Genomic DNA, 21,943 nt, shown 5'->3' with positions numbered 1-21,943 from the left:
TCCTGCTCTGAAACGTGCGGATGTAGGTATCGCTGTGCAGGGTGCGACGGATGCTGCACGTGCCGCAGCTGATATGGTGCTGACGGATCCTGATCTTGTTGCTGTTGTAAACGCCATGCTCGTGTCTCGCCAGGTCTTCCAGCGAATCCTTTCCTATCTGACATATCGTGTCGCCACATCCTTGCACCTTGTGTGCTTCTTCTTTTTTGCGTGCTTTGCGCTGACGCCCCGCGACTACGGTAGCGAGGATCCTGACTTCCAGTTCTTCCATCTGCCCGTGCTGATGTTCATGCTTATCACGCTGCTGAATGACGGTTGCTTGATGACGATCGGCTACGACCGTGTTTTACCGGTCCCACTACCTGAGCAGTGGAATCTTCGTTATACGTTTGCGGGCGCTATCATTCTAGCAGCTGTTGCATGTGGTTCATCGCTTCTGTTGCTCTGGATAGCTCTGGAGGCGTGGAGCGATTCGTCGTACCCGGATTCGTGGTTCCATGAACTGGGTGTCCCTCAATTGAAGCAGGGTAAGGTGGTGACGCTGCTGTACCTTAAGATATCTATTTTTGACCTCTTGACACTGTTCTCTTCGCGAACGGGAGGCCGGTTCTTCTTCACGATGGCTCCTGGTCTTGTGCTTCTGATCGGTGCGATTATCTCTCTGTTTGTGTCGTCTATGGCGGCTTCGTTCTGGCACGAGTCAAGGCCTGATGGTCTCCTGACGGAGGGCCTTGCGTGGGGTAGTGCAAGTTACGAAAAGCTTCTGCCGTTGTGGGTGTGGATCTACTGCGTCGTGTGGTGGATTATTCAGGAGATTGTGAAAGTAGTCCTGCACGTGATTATGCAGGCCGTTGATCTATTCGGATGTGTTTCAGAGGCGTATGGCGGAAAGGTCATTGAACAGTACGTGGAGGAGGAGGAGGAGACTCGGCAGCTGGTGAGGCGTCCGTACCAAATGACCCCTGTGGATGCTCCTATTGACGCGGATGATATGGGACCCGACGAAAATGGTCACTTTTCACCTGTGGATGTATTCACTCCGCGTCTGGGTGATGGCCCGTCTTCCGTTGACGTGTACTTCACAGTACCGAGAAAAGTAAAATAGGCATGTTGATGTCTTCATAGTAAAACTTTTTAAAAAAAAGTGGTCAAATCAAGATGAGGAAAAACTGTTTCCTCTGCGTCTGTTTACACATTCTTCCCCTCAGATGCAATGCAAGTGGTGGTGGTGGTGGTGGTGGTCGTGCATTGAGCAGTTGGGGTGGGGTTGGGTGCGTGGAGTGTTTCTTTTTGAGAGACGAGCGCCCGTATGGTAGAGTGTAGACGATGCTTTATATATATATATATATATATTTTCTGTGTGTGTGTGTGTGTGTGTGGATGTGAAGTTATTTTCTTGAAGACTTGTGTGATAGCTCCGTGTGCCCGTTATCGTTTGTCCCGTTGTTTCACACACCCACGCATTATTTTGTGTTTTATTGTTCATCTCATTTATTTTCTATATTGTATGCTTCTTTTGTTGCTTTTATCTTTTGTTGATGCTGCAGTGGCTGCAGCGTCGTGTCTGCGTCGTACGAAGCGCAGGCCTGCTGGTGTGGTGCGGCCAGGTGGGTGCCGTGTTGCTCGGGCGCAGAGCGGAATGAGTGTACCCGCCCCGTCACGGGGTGACTGTGGTGAGCAATACGGGGCGTCAGTGGGGGTGACGAAACGACATCCCAGATTCGCAGGAATTTTTTTTTTTGAAAATTTTTCACTTTCCAGCCCTCTTGCGAGGTCACAGGAGGATGTGTTGTCAGTGGGAAACAAGAGTATGAAAAATATGGTAATGTCATAAGAGGCTCAAAAAGTGACAGTGATCTCTGCCCCTCCTTTCATTCCACCTTTCCTCTTTTTCTACCTCCCTCCTTCTGCTATTTGGGAGCAATATATCTCCCTCTTCCGCGGCGAATTTTGTTGTCTTATGCCGGCCGCTGATCGTGTCTTCCTCCTTTATAGGCGTCTGCATGGCGCTTTATCGCCACACAGCTGTACCCCGTCGCCTCTTGTTGCGTCGGAGCCACGGGGTGTGTGCGAGATGGCGGGACTCACCGCATATGACGTTGTAGAATCAAAATGATGTCTGCTAAGTGCTGTTAGGTGTAACGTTATTCTCTCATGGGCAACTAAAAGCAACAGATCTCGCTTTTTCTCATTAAGTCACTTACACACACCTTTTCTCCTTGCCTTTTTATTTGTCAATCAGCTCTTCGTCTTCGCATAGAAATCCCAAGAAATAGTGTGGCGTGCTCCACAGAGTGTCGGAAGGAAACGCAAGGCTGGTCACCCAGGAAGTGAAGCGGAGGGGTACGCCGCTACCTTCCCAAACCACGTTGTACACGCCTAGAGGGGAAGAGGAAGGAGCTCAGAATTACACACGCACACCGAAGGACACTTTTAAAAAAATCAGGTACGTGTATCAGCCGTAGCCACTTCTCTACTCTTTTAGGAGGTTTCTGTTGACAGGTAAAGCAAGATGTCATCGAGTTCTTTTTCTCACATTCCATTAGACCTGCCTCAAATCACTGCCGCCTCGTCGGCAGCTGCTCCTAGTAGTTGCAGGGGGGAGAAGTGTGGTCTTCCATCTGTGCGTGGTCGCATTAGGACCGAACGAACCCCACGAGCAGCACACGGTAGCCAAGACTTTGTGCATGTTGCCGTTCGGTTAAAACCACCTCCACAAAATAATGAAAGCAACGATCTCATACAATTTTCCATCGCGCCAGGTACTCTGGCATCTCCCCGCACAGGTCGTCGACGCGAGAGTTCGCTTCAGAACAGTACCGCCCGCACTGTCAAAAACGTTGATGAGGAGACTAATAGCAATAGTGCCACCCGACTCGACGACCAATGTGCGGCGCCAAACAGCAGCTGCCCTATGCACTCCAGCACGGCAGCAATAGGTTTACCCCTGAACCGTAATGGTATGCAGCGGACACCGCGATCCCCAAGAGTGGGATCAGCTGGTGCCAGTGGAAACAACGGTGGAAAGATATTGACCGTCACGTCTCCAACGGCTGATGGCGCTAAGGAGATGCAGCGCGTGTACGAGTTCGGTGATATTATCAGTCCCTCAGTCACGGACGCCCAAATATGCGACTCGATAGTTCCATGCATTACTGAACAGCTACTGGCTGGTTTTAATGCATGTGTTTTGTGTTATGGTCAGACAGGGAGCGGTAAAACACATACTATAAATACTCTCATTCCCGCGTTTGTCAGCACACTGTTTGAGAATCTGGATGCTGGGAACGATATTGTAGAGGTGTCGTATATACAGATTCACAATAACAACGCCTATAACCTACTAGGTGGCGGTAGATCTGAACACGGGGTGCTCCTACAAAAGCCAAAAAGTGCATATGTTCGTGAGCCACGTTACTTAGTGCGGGGTGCGGAGGACATGAAGGCAAAGATAGCTGAGGCGCAACGAAAGCGATTTGTAGGTTCACATGCATTAAATGCGCGTAGTTCTCGCTCCCACGTGCTCCTCTCTCTTCACGTGACAAAGCTGGCCGGGGGGATCCCTGTGCAAACAAGCCGGTTGACGCTGGGTGATCTCGCTGGCTCTGAGCGTGTGAAGAAGACGGGAGTTGCGGGGGATGAGTTAGAGGAGGCAATTGCTATTAACAAGTCCCTCTCGGTCCTGCATGCCGTCATCAAGGCTACGGCAGAAGACGCGAACGTGCTGCCTGTGAGAGAGTCCGTCCTTACATTATACCTCGCTTCAAGTCTCGCTGGATGCTACCTTCTTCTTATTGCGACTGTGTCACTCGAGAAGAAGAACTACGCTGAGACGAAGAGTTCACTTGATTTTGCCGCTACGGCAAAGAAATGCATTGTGAGGAAAGCGAAAGGGCAACCGAGAGATTTGTTCATGAGCGGTGCCTGCAGCTTTGAAGAGGTCTATTCCCACCTGACAAGGGAAATAGAAATACTGCGTGATCGCGTGTGCACCCTTCAGGAGGAAGTCAACATTGAAAAACAGCGCTCTGTCCTGGTGCAGCGAGAGGAAAATTGCGGTACAGGAAATGCAAATCATGTGAAAATAGGGGCCAGTCCCGACGACGCTGTTTCTTTGACCTGCGCGCCTCCAGACAATAGTAGTGAAAAGTCGCGCCTGCGTGATCATGTTCGCGCGTTGGAGCGACAGTGCGGCCTCTTTCAGGAGATCCTCCGGGAGCGTGAAAGAGAGTTGAGTTCGCTGCAGTCACGCGGTGATCTCGCACCGGAGGTACGTGAAGAGTTAGAGCAGTTAGCAAGGGAACGGGAGGAGGCACAGCGGGCACTGGAAGAGGCTGCCCCACAACTTGGAACAAGCGAGCTGCTCCGTACTGTGACAGACACTTTTTTCTCAATGCAGGAGCAATTCGACGGTATGTGTCAGCAAAGGCAGATTATGGCAAAAACAATGGAGGTGATGAGAGGTGAACAGCAGCGAATCACACTTGAGTTACTGGAGGCACGGAGACAGCTTGTGCAGAGTGAAAAAAGCTGTGAAGAGATGCGGTGCAAGACGGATGAAGTGACTATTGAAAGTAGGGAGCTTAGAAACAGACTTGAGGAACTCAACCTGAGACTCCTGCGTGAATACGCGGAACGCGCAATTCGCGAGGAGACTGTAGCGTGGTTCAAGGCGTCTAGCGAGCGAGATGAGGAGTACGAACAACTGAGATCTGCCTTTGAAGAACAGCGGAATCTGTTTGACGTGCTTCAATGTCGTCTTACTAGTACGGAGCAGGAGCTTGATCGCAGCAATAAGCAGCACGGAACGCTGCTGGAGGAGATGCGTAAGAAGGACGAGGCATTCCGAACCATCTGGTTGCTTCTAACTCCACAGCAAAAAGCGCGGCTTATGTCGATAGGGTACAGCAATGACGATGCGAGTGGCTCAGGCAACGCATCTCTGCATCAGGGCCACGAGAACGTGCAGCTGCGTAGTCAGGTCCGCACCCTCAAACGGCAGCTGGATGAAGAGCTGCTGCGCATCAAGGAGCGAGACTATCGCCTGGAAGACTTGGAGAACGAAAACCGCCTTCTAAATGAGCGGCTCCAGAACCGTGAGGACGAGTACAACAGCCTGGTTTCCCTTGACCAGGACTACAGGGACGAGCGGGAAAAAATGGAACAACAGATTGCCCACCTGTATACCTACATTGAGGAGCATAATGCCAAACAACACATCTTCGAGAGGCAGCTCCGTGAAGCACAGACAGAATGGGAAAAAATGGACGAGAAGCATCGCAGCGCACAGCGCGAGGTTGTCGATCTGACGGCTAAGCTCGAAAAGGCGATGGGGGAAATTCGTACACAGGAAGCAAACAGAGACAAATTCAAGGACCGACTGCATGAAGTGCAGGAGCGGGACGCAGTGTTGGTGGGTCTGCACCGCCAGCTAGCCGCCAAGCAGCGCACCGCCGACGAGACCTCGCGCCGTCTCGGGCTTTCGGAGCGGCGCCGGCAGCACATTGCGTCGGAGGCGACGATATATAATCGCCACAGCGACCTCGTCAAGCTGAAGGTAATGCACCGCAACCCAGAACTCCTGCGCAAAGTGGCACTGCAGCGCATTGATCTCGCGCAGTTTGTTCGTGGGACATCTTTGCACCATTTGACCCAATACAACCGCACACAGCGGTTACGCCACGAAGGGTCTTCTCCACCGCGGCTCTATGCGGGTTCTTCAATTTCACACGAAACTGCAAGGCCGCGTCTCGATTCTAACGGCAGCTCTAGTCAACACCGAAACGGCTGCCGTCGACGTCAGTTGCTTTCACCTCGCAACACCCGTGGCGTGGCGGCGAGGTCAGCGCTCCTGCGTGCCAACTCGGCTATGGCAGAGGCCCCAAACCAGATCATTGACAAGACGCGGCGGCGAAACTCATAGTAGGAAAACAGTCTTATTTCCTAGTAACCACACCACTGGGTTGTAGACACTGATTGAGAACAGCCATAACAACAAAAGCAGCAGTGAACACCTAAGTACAGACACACTCAAAGAAAGAAGACTTTGTACCTCTTCTCCTGCATGTCCTCCGTCTGTACGTTCTTCTTTCTTGTGCTTACGGTAGAAATCCCTCTCCCCATATGACGTTCTGGTTTTCCGTCGTGTATATATTGCTGGCACATCTCAAAATCGAGATTTTTTTTTGTCTCTTTCTCTCTGTCTCTTTCTATTTTTCCCTTTTCTCCTCCATATTTTGCACCTTTGCCACTTTATTCGTCTTTCGCCAGCGCGCGTCTGTGGGGAGGGGGAGGGAATTGAAGTCATGGCCGATTCTGCTTTGGCACTGTGTGGTGTCTTTTGCGGTTGTCAAGCAAATGTGTTTCTGTTAGAGCTGATCGCGGTGAAAAGCTCTAACATCTTCTATGCTCTTACTTTTGCGCAATATGTGGTCGTTGCACTTCTTTCCTTGCCGCTTGTGTGCGTTTTCACTGCTGCGCCACATGGGCGAGGCTGGCGGCCTCCTCGGCTGCGGCCTATGCGGTTGCTGATGTCGCACAAAGTGCTGCTTGCTGTCTCCGCGTGGGTCATGTCAGTGAGCAGCAACTTGGTTTTTGGCTTGTACATTTCTGTACCCCTCCACGCTACGTTCCGCTCATCGTCACTTCTCTTGAACATGCTGGCTGGATATTTCTTCTTGGAGAAGCGCTACACAGCCCTACAGGTGCTCTGCGCTGTAACATTATCAGGGGGTCTTGTCGTCCTCACGGTGGAAAAGTCATGGAAGTTGCAAGATATTGACGCTGCAAAGGGACAGTCAACGCCTGATGAATACTTCTGGTGGGCCTGCGGAGTAGTAGTTCTTGCTCTTAGTACTGCCTTCTCAACTGGTCTTGGCATTTTTCAGGAGCATATGTATGAGGTGGCACGACACCACGAGGAGGCAGAGCAAAAAAAAGAGAAGTTGACCATGTCATCATCATCATCAGCAACAGCGAGAGCAGCAACAGTATCGCCGCCACCGATGTGGGCGGAGGCACTCTTTTTTTCTCACCTTTTGGCTATACCATTGTTCTTCTTGCAGCCGTTTCGTCTGCTTAGAGAATTCGCATCCATTTCTCCTGAGAGCTACACAAACTTTTTCCTTAATACTGTAACACAGTACGTCTGTGTGGCTGGGGTATACGTGCTGAACGACAAGACGTCTGCCTTTACTCTGATTCTGACGCTGACGCTGCGCAAATTGGGTACCTTTGTGCTTTCTGTTGTGTACTTTGGTCACTACCGTCATTTCAGTGGCTTGGAGTGGGGGGCAATGATGGCGGCGCTGGCTGCTGGCACAGTATACCCGCTGTTGCCAAAGAACCAGGCGGTGACATCTGCGATTCGTCGCACTGCCAAGCATGATAAAGTGGCGTAGGAGAAAATTGGATGATAGTATATGGGTGAAGGTTCCTCTAAATCTCTCTGCTCTCTTTTGGCGCGTTTACTTCATGCATCTGTGCTTGTTGCGTCGAGTCTTTTTTTCCCCCCTTTTTTGTTTTTCTACGTACTTGATAAACAAAATAAGGAAGGATAAGAGTTGGTAGACCGGTGCAATAGCGCTGCGTGTTTCCTATAAATAATGTCATCAATGGGACGCACAGTTGCTTTTGTCGTTGAGGGCCGCGAGATCCACGTTGGGTTCGACGTACTCGTCAAGACGTGCCCCTTTTTTGATGACTTCTTCCAGCATGACCCTTCATGCGAGCGGATTGTCCTCTGCCGCGCTGCGTACGTTGCCGTGGATGCTGTGCTGCAGAGCTTTGTTACTCGCGACAAAAAGTTACTCGAAGCTCTTTGGAACTACAAAGGAACGGCAAAGGTTCCCCAGTTGCTTTCAGTACTAGACGTAGGTATGCACTTCGGCGTGAGTCACGATGTGCTCCAACGCACCGCTGAGGCGCTGGCGAAACGCATCACCCCCGACAATGTCATACGTGTGCTGCGATCGTGCTTCCGCTACTATCGCAGCAATAACTCTGACACACAGCCGCATTTGCGGGTGTTGAAAGAAGCGTGCCGCTGTGCGTTGGTAACGGCGCTCCGCGATGAAAAAAACGTTGCTGACTGGAAAGCTCTCCAGGTGCAGCACGGTGACACTCTGGCGGAGTTCATTCCACGCTCTCCAGTGGACGCGCTATCGAGCAGCCGGGCTCCGCCGTTGACCGAGTCCCCGCACAACGTGCAGGAGCTGACGGAGGCAAGTTTACGGCTCTCGGAGCTGCAGCGGCTTGCGAAGGATTCCCCACTTGAGGCGGAGACTGCGGAGCCTGAGCCGCTCCACGAGTCACTGCGTGCTGCTCTAGAGGTTCAGCAGCGTGCCATTGAGGAGGCCGAGGTTGAACACCTTGCGACGAGGCGGGAACTAGGGGAACTGCGGCGTCTTTGCACTGATGCCACTACCGAGATAGAGGATAACGAGGACTTTGTGCGACAAAGTCAACTTTACGTGCGGGCTGCGGAAGAGGCGGTGATGGACATTGATGCGCGGCTCTTCTCTATCGCAGCAGCGTCACGTGAGCCAGACGTTTTCCGCCGCTCGCTGCTTCTCTTCGCAGAGTCGAATGAACGTGAGCGGCTGCGTCTGGATGCGGCAATTGCGTTGGAGGAGTCTCGGCTGCGTGCAGTGCAGCAACAAGTAAGAGCGATGGAAACATCGATACAAAGCCTTAACGAAGACTTGAATCGTACCCATATAACGATATCAGAAAAAAAGTTAACCGACGTGCGGCTGAGGAACATCATACCGCGATGACGGTACATATAAAACGGCTCAACCAAGAGGTGAATCGTTCATAGTTGGCAAAACAATAAGAATGTTTGAGTAGAGTGTAGAGTAAGAGTCTCAAGAAATATATATGTATATATAAATATTTATATATACATATATTTATATTCGCGCAAGTGTTGGAGTGGTCGCGGCCGAGGAGGAAGTCTGAAGCGGCAGAGGCGGCGAGACATTAAAAGAAGCAAACATTCATCAGCAAGACCGAAAAAAAAACGACAAAAAGNAAAAAAAAAAAAAAAAGACAACAGACTTCCTTTTTGTTGCGATTCGAGAGGGCACCTGCGCATCTCATTACCCCCTTTTTCCCATGTCTTATCTCACTCTCTCTCTCTGAGGGTTTTCGTAGGGCAACGCCGGAAAACGTGGAGAGGAGTAACAGTTTTAGAAGATATGACCGGACTGGACGCCACTGCTGAGTCGCTCCTGCGCGACCCGCAGTACCTCTTGCGGCTGCACCACAAGGTCATGCAGTGCCTCATAAAATGCGACCCCTCTTCTTCTGTCCGGTCACTTTCACCATCATTTATGAAGATTGACTCCAGGTATCGTGCTCGTGATCGCGTGCAACCGACCGATCTCTGGGCGCTGAAGGGCCTTCTTCGCCAGATTCTCCCTGCGAGCATCTTGAGTGACAGAGAACTGCTGTTGCTCCTCGCCATGCTGCCGCTTGAAGACTACGCGGAGGACCGGATAGAAGGCGAAGGAAGTTGTACTGGTCGTGGTGGGGGCGGCGGGGATGATGACGGCCCTTGCGCTAGTCCCGTGACAATGTTGTTGTGTTTGCGGCAGATGTGTCCTTTACGGGCAACGCTGCTGCGGGAGATCCTTTGTGTAATGGATGCAAATTCACAATCACCCCACCCATCTGAGTCACCTAGCGGCCTGGCACTGGCAGCGCACATGCGCAACGAGAAGGAGGGTGCATGTGTTCTCCAGGTCTCTACACTTCTCGACTGCCTAACGCAGTCGTACGGCCTTACCCTCTCTCAGGCGCTTTTCCTGATCGATTACTGCGCCATTAGTACTACCTCAACACACACCGCAGTTGCGGTCGATGGATCGTACTTTTACTCGCTGTTGTACAAACGTCCACTGCCAGCTGATGTGCACTTCCCACTGCTCATGTCCGTATTCGCTGAGGCTATTAGTGACCCAAACAGGATGGGTCACTCTGGCACCTTAGCTCTCATTGAGGAACTGCATCGTCTGCCACTTGAACAAGGTTCCACCTCAGGTGTAGAGAGGAAAGCGGATTTGTGTATTGATGTTGGGAAGGAGTTGGCTGGCAGCTATCTCAAATTTGAGTCGTTTGAGCAGCTGTGCAGTAATCTGCGCGTTGGTCTGGCGACAGAAGAAGTCTCTCGGCTCTTCCACTTTCTGCGGGAGGGCGGCACTAGGGAGGTTGTATCTGTTTATACACTGATGCGAGAGTTTACGCGGCATTTTACCCCGGCCGGTGAGTCTCTCTTTGGCATTGTTGTGGAGGCGGTGCGGCGTTACATAGTGAAGGCTGGCGGCATGTTAGCCCTCCTGCGTCTGCACCTCGCCCTCCATGAGGGTGCGCTTCCCATTGCACATTTCATAGGCACGTTGCGTGAAGTCGGCGTGCCAGACATCGTGAGCGACGCGGAGGTAGAGTGGCTGCGATTTAGGGGTCGGGACCGAGTGCGCTTGGTGCGTTTGTTGTGCGGCAAGTTCCCTGCGAGCCGCGAGGCACTGGTTAGGCAACTCTACGACCTGTTAATAGCCCACGGGGACGCATCGAAGAAGAGACGAGATGGCGTAGAGGCGGAACACGTCCTGGCTCTGTTCCAGCCAGAGAAGGCACAAGACGTTCTAATCGGTAGTAATCAGGAATGGCGCCATGTGATGTCGTGTTGCTTCTGCGAGAACGCGTGCGAGGTGCTGACGTACGATCGTTTTTCTTACTTTTGGTGTGCCGTTTCGGCAGCCTGCGACGATGACTCCGTTTTCACAATGATTCTGTGGCGCTGCTTCAGCATGCACACAAACCGGTAAAAATGACGCCAGCACCTACAAGTAGGGAACGGCAACAAAAAAAAAACATCAACAGCACAGTGACAGTAAGTGAGTTGGCGCTTTTTCCGCCTTTTTGACGAGACATTGTGTTTTCGGACTTCTTCTTGTGCCGGACGAGCTCCCATCTTCCTCCAGTTTCCTTCTTTGCTTTCGCGAAAGGAGAAAAAAAAAAGATAGCGTAAACCCCCTCGTCTCCACCAATTGCTCTCTTTGTGGGAGAGACAATTGTTTCGTCCACTCTATATTTTAAACAGGACATACATTATATATATATATATATATTGGTTTATTTATGTGCTGGACATGCTCGAGGCAATCATTATTGTACCGTTCGGTGTGGCCTTGTGGGCGCTGTCAAAAAAACAGGCCAGGCAGAAAGAGATTATTGGTGCGCTTGAGGCTACCATTGTGAGCCAGCGCCAGGAATTGGACCGCCTGCTGCAAACGGGAAACGTCTTGAGTTCGGCGCGGCTAGCCGCTTTCTCGGCAGTTGTGGCGGCAGGCGTGTGTGTCTGCTTCCTCCTCTTCCGCCCTGGATCGGCGTCGCCTTTGCGATGTGACCTTCCGCCGCCTACGTATACCCCAAACCTTGCGCGGCACGATGAGGAAGAGTGTGTTGTGTGCATGAACCACAAAAGAGACACCCTGTTCGAGCCGTGTCGCCATCTCTGCGTATGCTGGCCGTGTTCACGCGCTATGCATACCTGCCCGTTGTGCCGGCAGGAAATAACGAGTTGCCAGTTTACATTCATTCCTTGAGGCCTCAGCATGAGTTCTATCCTGATGGTTCTCAGTTGTTGTTTTTTTGTGTTGCTCCTGACTCTAAGTAACGTTTTTTTTTGCTATTGTGCTGTAATTGATTCGGTTTTTTTTTGTTCTGACGTTCTGTGATGGGCGTTTACTAATATTTTGCCTCAGCTTTTCCTTCTCTTCAATTATCAGCGTCATTGGGAAAGCAAGTGAAGGTGCGAGAGGGAAGTAGCCTCACTGCGTGAATGCTTCATTTTACACTTATTGTTCGTCAGCGAGATGCGTTGGCGTTAGCGGCAGACACGGACACATGCAGCTCTGAACTAGAGCAGTGCAAAGTGGCGGCGAAAACGCTTCTGAGGAAGCTGGCGGTAGAACACAGCAATCCCTCTGTGTACGTGCCGCCATTTCTAACCATTGTGTGGAAAAACTACATGTTTCACATCCTCTTCGAGTCGGATGTGTCATTTCTCACAATGTGTGACCCTGCTACACCAGCGAATATGGCCTTCGCATTTCTGGAAGACGTGGCCCAGGAGTTCCTGCAGCAATACGGTCCACAGGTGGAGGCGGCCACGCGGCCGTATTGCTTTATTAAATTCGACCTATACCTGCAGCGCACGAAGAAGGTGTTTGCAACTGCGAGCGCATCACGTAGCATGAGTATGCCACGTTCTGGGCGTCCGGTGCCAGTGCGGCGAACCTTCGATGAGGTCATGGCGGGCGGCGAATCGAAGTCGGGGGCGTCAGGGTTGTCTGGTAGAGGTAAAAACAGTGGCGTAGGTACTATGCAATGGGCGCTTTTCGCTGGTGCTCTTGTTGTAATAGCGCTTGCGTTGGGCGTTATAGTCTATTTTGTTGTCTTGCAGTAGCAACACCATTTTTGACGGTCCGGTTTTTTTTTGGTTTTGCTGGACTTGCCGGGCCGCATATGTGGGAGCCGGTGGCAAAGCCCATTAAGGGTCCCTGGTGTAACACTGATCGCTTTGTCGGTCAACAATACTCTGCTCTGGTAGTCTGCCACGTTCCCGTCTCTGCCTGGGCGCTGCTGACGTACTTCAGATGGGCTGTGTGTGTATATGTGTATGCTTGTTTGTCTGTCTGTGTGTGTGTGTGTGTGTGCTTTTCCTGTTTTCATTATGTAAGCAATGAGATATGTTAAGATCGCATCCTTGCTTTATTTTTTTTTAAATTTGTTATCTCTTCGGTTTGCAGGCACGGCAACTGATATAGGTGGTAGATGGGCCGCAGGATCCAGGTAGAGGTGCGTCTTCGTCCCGGCGAGGGTGGCGCCTCGTGCGTCGGTGTTGAGGGCATAGACAGTCAGGATGTTGTGGTTGCAGACCTTACCGGAACACATGCGAGCAGCGTCCCCCGAAACTTCCATGTTGACCGCGTGATTTCTCAAGGCTGCAGTAATGAGGAACTATTTCGCACTCTCGTGCTGAATCGCGTCCTTTCTTCCATTGACGAGCCTGACACCTCCTGCTTCTTGGCCTACGGCCACACAAACAGCGGCAAGACACATACAATTGCCGGCTCAGAACAGGAGCCGGGACTGTTGACGCTCTCCACCAAGGCTGTTCTTGATGTGCACGGCGTTGCGGAGGTCGCAATGTTGGAAGTGTACGGGGAGACGGTGCATGATCTTCTTGCCCAGGGGGAGCGGCGCCAGATCCGCCGTCGCGCGGGCCCTGATGGAACAGTTATTGTGGTGGAAAACTTGACAACCTGCTCTATCACGTCGATGGAAGAATGGAGGGCTGTGGCAGAGTTCGGGATGAAAACAAGGCGGACCGCCCCAACAGAGCGCAATTCGCGTAGTAGCCGCAGTCATGCAATTTTTACAATTAAGAGCCGTGGCCTGCGACTCTGTCTTGTTGACTTGGCAGGTAGTGAGCGGCAAACTACATATTCGCCGCAGCTGAACAAGGAGAGTATCGCTATCAATAAATCTCTCTCGCGTCTTAGCACGGTGCTAGAAGCTCTCAGCGCAACACGTGTAAAGGCAGACGGCACTGCGTCATACGTGAATTTCCGAGACACGACGCTGACAGTGCTGCTTCAACGGTACCTTTCAGGAGCCTCCATGACCGTATTTCTTGCCTGCATCCACCCTGATGCTCAATTTTACCACGAAACGATGAGCACCATGCGTTACACGCAGCGACTAAAACGTATTCACACAAAGGCCCCTCCACAGAAACCGAGCGAGGACATGAGCTTATTTCACCCGGGAGAGAAACAAGACCTCCTTGCTGAACTGCTGCTACTAAGAAAGATTGTTGGAGAGCAGCAGCAAAGACAACAACAACAAAATCCACACTACTCCTCTAGCTTCAAAACTGTTGTTGAGCAGGCACTAAATGGGCGATTAGACCAGAGTCCTCTTTCGGGTTGTTCGCTTCCAACGCGCGGATCTCCTTCACAGGAAGGCACTGAAAAAACCACCTCCCCTGGTGCAGACCACCGACAACGTTTACTGCGTTCAAAGGACACAAAACGTGTTGCGGGGTGGCTTCTTAGTCGTATCCTTGGTGAACTACCGGAACTTTCTGTGGGGTTTGACGACTATTTTGACCCCTATCTTCCTCCCCAGGTGCAGGTGGTGGGCTACGCCTCGTTAATGGCATGCTTGGCGCCGCGTGACAAGAATGAGTCGGGTGATAATTTGGCCTTCCTAGATGTTGGTGATATTGCGATGGGGCTGTCAATGCTTGATGCGGGTATCCCTGCTTGTGTCGGGTTACATCGACTTAACTGCAGTGCCAGTGAGTCTTGGGAGGCACATGAATACGACGAGACAAACAAAGTTTTTGTTTTGGCTTTCTTTGAAATCAGTGAAGAGCTGGTGGAGACGATGGGTACTGCACGTGACTCCTTTGAGTGCTGTGGGGGACTCCTGACGCTTGAACCACTGGTGCCGCTGGCGGTGGTGCTCTGCACTCCTCTCAACGCGTCGGACGAGCTGAAGGAGAACATTCTTCAGCACCTTGTTACGCTCCAGGGTGAACAGGAAGGTATGTTGGAGGATGCCATGCATGATGCGCCGTTGTCTTCGCCTCCGATGAATGAAGACACCAGTCTCACAGATTCTGCGAGACGGCTGAGCGCTTCTGCATTGTTGGAGATAACACTGAAACGCGGAAACGTCGGTGACGAGAAGGGCGTTACTTCTTCCAGTGACTCCATCGGCTCACCGGCGGCGCCGCTTGCGGAGGAGATTGAACGCCAAGCACAAAACCAGCCACAGCTGCGGTCGCCATTACAGGTGATGCCGCTTCTTTTCTCAGGGGATGGAGCACTCGGTCTTCCCCCTGAGTCGTCATCCCACCATCCAGTTCGTGCGTTTGTGATTTCCTCTTCCTCGTACTCTTCCTCTTTTTCGTCGTCAGCGTCTTCGTCTGATAATGAAGAAATGGGAGTGGCGGTGCCAGCGGTTGAGCAGGACCCTCAAGCTGCGCCGTTAGAGGGCCTGCTCAGACTACCAGTTCAGAGCGTCGACAATGACAGTGATAGTGACACCGAGAGCGAGAGCAAGGTCGGTACCCCTGAGAGCATTGACGACAGAATCAGTAGTAGCGGCAGCAATAGACGCGGCGGAGAAGGAGGAGACAGCGGTGGCGGTGGCGGTGGTGGCGACAACGACAACGACGACGACGACGGAGGCGGCAGCAGCGTGGGTGGAGTTGCTGTTTCCCCAGCTGATGTGCGTTTTAGGGCCCTTGCCACGGGCGCACTGCCGCCTCATGCAGAGGTGTCGCGGTACCCAGCGCACGGATCGACGAGTGACGCCGTTGACTCTCAAAGAACGCTTTCGGATCGGAGCCAAGAGGATTATACGGATCATTTCTGTACCACGCCGTTTTCTTTCCCACTTCCTCCTCCGCCTCCTCCTGCCAATGTAGCTGCTGCCTCTTTTACTGCGCCTCCTTCTCTTCCTGCTGGGCAGACAGTGGAGGATACAAGAGACAAGAAAAAGAAGAAAAAAAGCCATAGAAGGCGTCTGCCGGTGATGCAGGGGTGCCACGGGTGCGCAGTTATATAGAGTGTTCTATAAAGGGTGAATATAGAGTCAAATACTCGGAAGAAAAGAGTGTGTGAGAGAGAAAACTCTACTAGTACTGCTGCTGCTGCTGCCGTTGCTCCACCAGAGTATGCGCATATGTTTTTCTCTCCTTCTCCAACTTTTTGGAGGAGGACGGACGGGAGAGGTACAGGCGTAGTAGTGAATTTATTCCCTTGCTTTTTTTTTTCTCTTGTGACTGTTTGCGTTTTTTGTTGCATTCTTCTTACTCGTTTCACAGACTGATTGGTGGGGAGGGTCCTGCTGCGTCGTGCATCATCGTCACCAGGGAAAGGGGGTGAATTGAGTTTCTAGGTGCTTTTGGCGCGCACAGAGTTGAACAGGCTAAGAGCGAAACAGGCAGAGCAAAAAGGAGCAGAAGGGCTATGGCGACAAAGGACAAAAAATCGTTCAAGAAGTATGCCAAGAAACATTTGGCGACGGTAATTGAGAATCGCCGAAAAGGCGCCAAAGTAAGGAAGGAGAAACTGGAACGTGTTGAAAAGAAAAAGACACGCGAGACGAAGGAGGCCCAGCGCGAGGAGCGTGAGCACCTGGAGCAGCTGGAGCGACTCAAAGACACAGACCCGGAATTCTACTCGTACCTTGAGGAGGAGGACCCGACGCTGCTCCAGTTCGGAAAGGAGGACATGGATATTGTGGACGAGGACGAGGGGAGTGATGCTGAGACGGAGATGGACGAGGACGAGGCCAATGAAGACGAAGGTGAGGAAGACAACACTGACCAAGCTGCGAATAACCTTGAGAGGACGGCGCTCCCACGCGTGACGCGGGATGAGATTGACCGCCTCGTGAAAGGGAAGAAGATCGAGGCGTGTGTTGACATTTTTGTCAGTGCCGTCCGTGAGTTGGGCTATGGCGTAAAGGAAAACCCAAAATCAAGCGCCACGCGCAAGTTTGAGGATCCCTCACTGGTGAAGGAGTCGATGCTGCGCGTCGCTCGCTTCATTGGCTCGAACCTGAGCAGCGTTATCACCGGCAAGGGGTCGTTCAAGTCGCACAAGACGCGCTTTCTAATGCGGCGGCTGTTGCTTGCGCTCGTCGCCAGTGTGTCGGAGGGCAGCATCGACCCTGTACTGACGTCGGGTCTTCTTCACGCACTCACACCTTTTGTACCACTGCTACATTACATGAAAGGTATCACAAAGATTGTCCTAAAGGCGTCCCTTTCACTATGTTCTGCACCCGAGGAATCAGTACGTATCGCGGCGTACGTTGTAGTTCGCGCTGTTGCAACACGTGCGACGGGAACACGCTCGATGTACCAGTCTGCTGCGTTCAAGGGTATCTTTCTCACTCTCGTGCGAACTGCGCACCATTACAACATCCATGATGCTCCACTGATAGCCTTTCTTATGAATTGTGTGGTGGACTTGTACGGCACTGACATGGAGGCTGCGTACCAACATAGTTTTGTTTACCTGCGACAATTGGCTATTTACCTTCGTGCTGCATTGCAGCAGCAAACACAAAGCAACGTGCGCGCTGTGGTAAATTGGCAGTACCTCAACGCCCTGCGCACATGGGGGGCAGTGGTGTCGAAGTATTCTGAGGCTTCTCAGTTGGGGCCCCTTGTACATCCCGTTGTTCAGATTGCAACCGGCATGATGGATCTCTTCTCCTCCCCCCGTATGTTCCCAATGCACCTGCAGATCATTGAGATCCTCAACCACATCTCCCTCCGCGCTGATGGTGTTTTTATTCCCGTGGCACCGTACCTGCTGCGCATTTTGACATCACCGAGTATATCTCTTGACCACCATTCGCATGGGGGAAAGGAGACTGGCGAACCCGTGGATCTGCAGTTCACGATACGGGTGAAGAAGTCACAGGCGCGTAGCTCCAGCTACCATTTGAGTATGTGGTCCGAGTGTCTGTACCTTCTTACGGAGCATATGGCGACGCACAGCCACACTGTTGGGTTCCCAGAGGCTTTCTGGGCTGTGGAGGCCACACTCAAGCGGCTGCGCACTGAGGTGAAGGTGCCAAAGATTCACTCGCAGTTGAGCGCGCTTCTCCGCCACATGCAGACAACGAGTCAACGCATCATAGCGCGGCGCGATCAAGCGAACAGCGGGCCATGTGACCTGGCTGCTGTGAAGCAGATGGAAGATGACCTCAAGGCGGCCGGAAGTCCGCTGTCGACGTACCACCAATCACTCCGTCAACAACGCATGGAAGCCTTCGCCGCGAAGCAGAGGAATGCCAATGGCGGTGACCGTGCCACGTTGGAGGCGACTGTGAAAAGGGAGAGAGAGAAGAAGAGCCGTAAGCGTCCTAGACGCGATGACGACGCGTAAAGACAGGTTAAGTAACTGAGAAAACACAGACGGAACGAGAAAGAAAAAACAGAGAAAGAAACGATTTAACGCCCTCAGATTAAAAAAAAAAGAGGGGCGCAGTATAGTGTCTCTGCATGCACTACAGCACACTTTCTCTCTCTTGCTGTGTCTGTTTACCTCAATTCGGGAGCTGTGGCGCTGCTATTAGCTGCCTACACGCTGTGTCTGCTTCTTTTTTTTTTTCGAACATTTTGTTTGCCGTTGCACTTCAATGACCGGAGCAATAGAAAGGGCTCGAGGGGCCCGAATGGACTCCCTATATAACTGGAATGACTCCACGAAGATTGGGGTTGCCCTGACCGGGCTTGGAGCGTTTTTCACCTTCCTTGGCGTTATTATGCTCCTAGACAGTGCGCTACTGACAATGGGGAACATTCTCTTCGTTGCCGGGGTTGCGTTGGTGATGGGCCCTAGACGGTTTCAATCATTCTTTCTCTCCCGCCGCCGGGCCTCCGGGTGCTTTTTCGTGGGAATGCTGCTCATCATCATGGGCTTCTGTTTCGTTGGTCTGTTGCTCCAGGGCTTTGGCGCGTTAAACCTCTTTGGCAACTTTTTTCCAATGGTAGCGCGTGTATTGGAGTCGGTGCCCCTTTTGGGTCCAGTAATGCTTTCGACACCGGTTCAGCAGCTCTTGACATGGCTAGGACTACAGGGCCACCGCAGTCGAAACGTTTGACTTGAGCCCAAGAGGTACCGTTTGTGCGACAGTGTGAGATGAACAAGGTACACGCGAAACTCAAAGCGGGTCCTTGACATGAATTGATGTTGTTTTGTTTGCCCTACTATTAGTTTTCGCTTCCTCCTTCACACACTCATGCACTATCTTTCTTTCTTTGCTTTGCTTGATATGTCTGTGGGTGTGCACGAGTAACAAGATTTAGCTTTAAACGGTGGGAGTAGGGAAGGGTGATGGAGGTTCTCATCGGCAATAGAGAAGTATTACTTACAACACACAAGACGTATCGTGATGACGGTGAGGGCGGGGTAAGGTCGGTAGCGGCGTACACACCTTTCTGCAACTACCTGGCTGCCTGTGCGGAGCACGGTCCAATGCCGTCAGCCTTCATTGTCCGAAACATAAGACGCATCGCTCAGCGTGTGGTGGGTGTTATTATGGATGTCGAATGCGAAACACAGAGTGGGAAGGTTGTCCAGACGGTAGACCTCTGCGATTCTACCCCTGTTGTACTGCTCCCCATTGCCATCGTGAATGATACGAAGTACGCCTTGCTTGTCCGCCAACGTCGTGTATCTGCTGGATGCAAATTCACCGTTGAGGCGTTCTGCGGAGCGGAGGATTGCGATGGCACCATCACGTGGACAAATGGTGAACTTCTAACGCGGTTAGGCTTTGATCTTAACAGTGTTGAGGTGCTGAGTCAAGTTAAATATACTGTGGGGAATGAGGGGACTGCACCTTACAAGGTTTGCTCTGCCAGCGTGTTGATGGCGCCGGAGATATTTCAGGGGGTGCAGGAAAGTGCAAAGGGTGCAGAGACTTCATTTATTGCGGTACCATTGGAAGAGGTTATGTTCGCTGTGAGCGATGCCAAGGCGGGTCTCGCTGCGTCGCTGGTGTTGGCCGAGCCATTGGAATAGAAGGTCTTTCTGCCCCCCTCCCCCCTTTCCCCAGTATGTAGACGCAAAGGGCGTGGAGAGAGAGAATCTGTGGGAAGGGAAATACAAAGAGGAAACAAAAGAAAACACTCCTACACACCCGAAAGGAAAAAAAAAAAGTGAACAGCATGCCGATACAGTTGTTGCTGATAATCATGTATACAAGGATGCAGAAGTTGTTGTGGCGGCATGGCGAGAGTGAAAAGGAGGGCGATGTGGCTGACGTCACCGCCGGCCCTCTGGGACCCCTTTCTGTTTTACCATGGTTCTTTGCTCTGTACTTGTTTCTTGCCATGCACGTTGAACTATGAGGATGAACAAAAAAAAAAGAAAAAAAAAAGGAAAGATGAAACCGGTGCGACGTCTGGAAGACTTTGAAGAAGGGGAAGTTGGGGACCATCTGTCAATTCATTCTGGCGACGAAAGGCTCCCGATTTGGGTTCTTATTCGTCAGACACTGGAGATATTGTTACCAACAGACGTCAGTAGCATTCTGTGGATGTCTTCGCAGGCAGTTACTATGATGTTTGTGGGCCATCATCTTGGTGCGATTGGAATCTCGCAGTACAGTGCGGGGCTTCTTGTCTTCAACGTCATGGCTATGTCTGTAGTGAGCGGTTTGGGTTCTGCGATTGACACACTAGGTTCACAAGCTTTTGGACAAGATCCACGCTCTCCCATGGTTGGGGAAACGCTGCAGCGCGCCCTCATCCTTAATCTTGTCTTGTGGGTTATTATGAGCATCTTTTTTGTAAACAGTAAACATGTCATGTTACTTGCGTTTGGTGACATTGTTGGTGAAGGTGCCGCAAGATTCCTCGCGTACTGCCCACCGTACTTCATGGCCCAAGCAATTAGTGGAACTTTTAGCAAGACGTTGTTCGCCCAGAGGCTTCCAGGAGTTGTAGTTTCTGCTAACGGTGCAGCGGCGTTGACGTCACCCATAGCCAACTACTTTCTTACCCCAAGAGGAATTGAGGGGGCAGCCTTGTCCCTGGCTTGCACAGTGGGTCTTTGCGCTGCTACAAATGTATTGTTCAGTATTTTTCATCCTAAGGCTATTATCCGCGAGGCGCAGTGGCCCTCGCCGGCACTCCGGCGAAAGGATGAATGGATCACATTCATGAGTGTAGGCATACCCTCACTAATTGCGGTCTGCGCGGAGTGGTGGGCTTTTGAAGTACAGGCATTTTTCACAATAACCATTTCACCCTTTGCACTGGCTGTTTTCGGTGTTTCCATGAATATTGTTTCATTGATGTTTTCATTGGCCCTCGGCGTAAGCGTTTCAGCGAGTGTCATTATCGGAAATGCGTTGGGCGCACGAAGGCCCCGCTTTGCGGCCCAGTACGCCAGGTTTATCATCATTTGCGACATTGTGCTTTGTGCCTGCACTGCAACACTTATGGGGTGTTTTGGTGGCCACATTGCTCGTTTGTATACAAACGTTCCTGAGGTGGCAAGCGCTGTGGAGTCGGCAATGCCGCTTGTTATTCTGTGCCACGTTGGAGACTCTCTCCAGTTTTGTTTGCAAGGTATCTTTCGTGGTGCTGGTAGACCAAAGCAGGCGGCACACGGTGTACTCTTCACATTGTGGCTTGTCGGCATGCCTGCTTCTGCCTTGTATGTTTTCGTTTTCGGCTGGGGTGTAAATGGCGTCCTTGGGGGCCTTCTCACGGGGTTTGTGTTTGAGATACCACTGCTATATTTCATGACGTCACAGTGGGACTGGAACACACTGGCGGAGGAGGCTCAGACTAGAATAATAGGACATGAGATGATTGTATTGGAGGATGCAAGCGCCAGCGACCGAGAAAATACCGATATTACCACGCCACCCGAAGATGCGTTTGAATTGAAGGCTATTGCCGTGCCCACGATGGACGCTGTGGTGAAGTGCCGTAATGTGTTTGTCGATGCAGGGTAAACAGACGCGTGTTTTGTTTCCTACTTCACGGTCCCTTCTTGTCATAGCCATTTTTTTCACAGCTGGTTATATATATATATAACAAGCAAGCAGCACGGTAATTAAATGGGGGAAACCGGTGGGAAGGGCACGTACTGATCGTTTCCATAATTTTTTGTGTGTGTGCTGCACCATCTTTTTTTTTGCTTGCAACCGCCTTGTGTGACTTCCTCTAAAGTGTAGACGAGTGGAGAAAGGCATCACAAATGGGGGGTGGGGGGAAAGCGAAGAACGAAAAACAACAGCCCTGTTGACGCGTCAGATGTGTTGTGTACGGTTTTCTTTTGTCTATACATCCCTTTCCATCCTATGCCCATTCATTTCTTGTGGT

General features: G+C 51.6%; 13 protein-coding genes across 13 annotated transcripts; all 13 read left to right on the top strand.

Annotated features, from left to right (window-relative positions):
• Positions 1-73: 73 nt before the first annotated feature.
• Positions 74-1,105, top strand: DQ04_00591220 (proton motive ATPase 1; the record flags this gene model as incomplete). The annotated part of the gene is made up of 1 exon (XM_009309335.1): positions 74-1,105. The coding sequence occupies one exon, from the start codon at positions 74-76 to the stop codon at positions 1,103-1,105; it is 1,032 nt and encodes a 343-aa protein (XP_009307610.1).
• Positions 1,106-1,507: 402 nt separating this feature from the next.
• On the top strand, positions 1,508-1,834 carry DQ04_00591210 (hypothetical protein; the record flags this gene model as incomplete). Its single annotated transcript, XM_009309334.1, has 1 exon — positions 1,508-1,834. One exon carries the CDS (start codon positions 1,508-1,510, stop codon positions 1,832-1,834), a length of 327 nt encoding a protein of 108 aa, XP_009307609.1.
• Positions 1,835-2,512: 678 nt separating this feature from the next.
• DQ04_00591200 (putative kinesin) lies at positions 2,513-5,923 on the top strand (the record flags this gene model as incomplete). Its single annotated transcript, XM_009309333.1, has 1 exon — positions 2,513-5,923. The coding sequence occupies one exon, from the start codon at positions 2,513-2,515 to the stop codon at positions 5,921-5,923; it is 3,411 nt and encodes a 1,136-aa protein (XP_009307608.1).
• A 382-nt stretch (positions 5,924-6,305) lies between these two features.
• DQ04_00591190 (putative protein kinase) lies at positions 6,306-7,400 on the top strand (the record flags this gene model as incomplete). Its single annotated transcript, XM_009309332.1, has 1 exon — positions 6,306-7,400. The coding sequence occupies one exon, from the start codon at positions 6,306-6,308 to the stop codon at positions 7,398-7,400; it is 1,095 nt and encodes a 364-aa protein (XP_009307607.1).
• Positions 7,401-7,604: 204 nt separating this feature from the next.
• Positions 7,605-8,777, top strand: DQ04_00591180 (hypothetical protein; the record flags this gene model as incomplete). The annotated part of the gene is made up of 1 exon (XM_009309331.1): positions 7,605-8,777. One exon carries the CDS (start codon positions 7,605-7,607, stop codon positions 8,775-8,777), a length of 1,173 nt encoding a protein of 390 aa, XP_009307606.1.
• A 423-nt stretch (positions 8,778-9,200) lies between these two features.
• DQ04_00591170 (putative vesicle-fusing ATPase) lies at positions 9,201-10,829 on the top strand (the record flags this gene model as incomplete). The annotated part of the gene is made up of 1 exon (XM_009309330.1): positions 9,201-10,829. The coding sequence occupies one exon, from the start codon at positions 9,201-9,203 to the stop codon at positions 10,827-10,829; it is 1,629 nt and encodes a 542-aa protein (XP_009307605.1).
• A 324-nt stretch (positions 10,830-11,153) lies between these two features.
• On the top strand, positions 11,154-11,609 carry DQ04_00591160 (hypothetical protein; the record flags this gene model as incomplete). Its single annotated transcript, XM_009309329.1, has 1 exon — positions 11,154-11,609. The coding sequence occupies one exon, from the start codon at positions 11,154-11,156 to the stop codon at positions 11,607-11,609; it is 456 nt and encodes a 151-aa protein (XP_009307604.1).
• Positions 11,610-11,845: 236 nt separating this feature from the next.
• DQ04_00591150 (synaptobrevin-type transport protein) lies at positions 11,846-12,472 on the top strand (the record flags this gene model as incomplete). Its single annotated transcript, XM_009309328.1, has 1 exon — positions 11,846-12,472. The coding sequence occupies one exon, from the start codon at positions 11,846-11,848 to the stop codon at positions 12,470-12,472; it is 627 nt and encodes a 208-aa protein (XP_009307603.1).
• A 368-nt stretch (positions 12,473-12,840) lies between these two features.
• On the top strand, positions 12,841-15,648 carry DQ04_00591140 (kinesin; the record flags this gene model as incomplete). Its single annotated transcript, XM_009309327.1, has 1 exon — positions 12,841-15,648. The coding sequence occupies one exon, from the start codon at positions 12,841-12,843 to the stop codon at positions 15,646-15,648; it is 2,808 nt and encodes a 935-aa protein (XP_009307602.1).
• A 404-nt stretch (positions 15,649-16,052) lies between these two features.
• DQ04_00591130 (nucleolar complex protein 2) lies at positions 16,053-17,987 on the top strand (the record flags this gene model as incomplete). The annotated part of the gene is made up of 1 exon (XM_009309326.1): positions 16,053-17,987. One exon carries the CDS (start codon positions 16,053-16,055, stop codon positions 17,985-17,987), a length of 1,935 nt encoding a protein of 644 aa, XP_009307601.1.
• A 289-nt stretch (positions 17,988-18,276) lies between these two features.
• On the top strand, positions 18,277-18,705 carry DQ04_00591120 (putative to be involved in ER-Golgi transport; the record flags this gene model as incomplete). The annotated part of the gene is made up of 1 exon (XM_009309325.1): positions 18,277-18,705. The coding sequence occupies one exon, from the start codon at positions 18,277-18,279 to the stop codon at positions 18,703-18,705; it is 429 nt and encodes a 142-aa protein (XP_009307600.1).
• A 233-nt stretch (positions 18,706-18,938) lies between these two features.
• DQ04_00591110 (hypothetical protein) lies at positions 18,939-19,628 on the top strand (the record flags this gene model as incomplete). The annotated part of the gene is made up of 1 exon (XM_009309324.1): positions 18,939-19,628. One exon carries the CDS (start codon positions 18,939-18,941, stop codon positions 19,626-19,628), a length of 690 nt encoding a protein of 229 aa, XP_009307599.1.
• Positions 19,629-19,992: 364 nt separating this feature from the next.
• On the top strand, positions 19,993-21,573 carry DQ04_00591100 (membrane transporter protein; the record flags this gene model as incomplete). The annotated part of the gene is made up of 1 exon (XM_009309323.1): positions 19,993-21,573. The coding sequence occupies one exon, from the start codon at positions 19,993-19,995 to the stop codon at positions 21,571-21,573; it is 1,581 nt and encodes a 526-aa protein (XP_009307598.1).
• Between the last annotated feature and the right edge of the window lie 370 nt (positions 21,574-21,943).

The sequence above is a fragment of the Trypanosoma grayi genome (assembly GCF_000691245.1).
Source record: "Trypanosoma grayi strain ANR4 Tgr_59_V1, whole genome shotgun sequence".
Classification (NCBI taxonomy): domain Eukaryota; phylum Euglenozoa; class Kinetoplastea; order Trypanosomatida; family Trypanosomatidae; genus Trypanosoma; species Trypanosoma grayi.
Note: the sequence above shows the minus strand (reverse complement) of the source record. Positions and strands in the feature narration are given on the sequence as shown.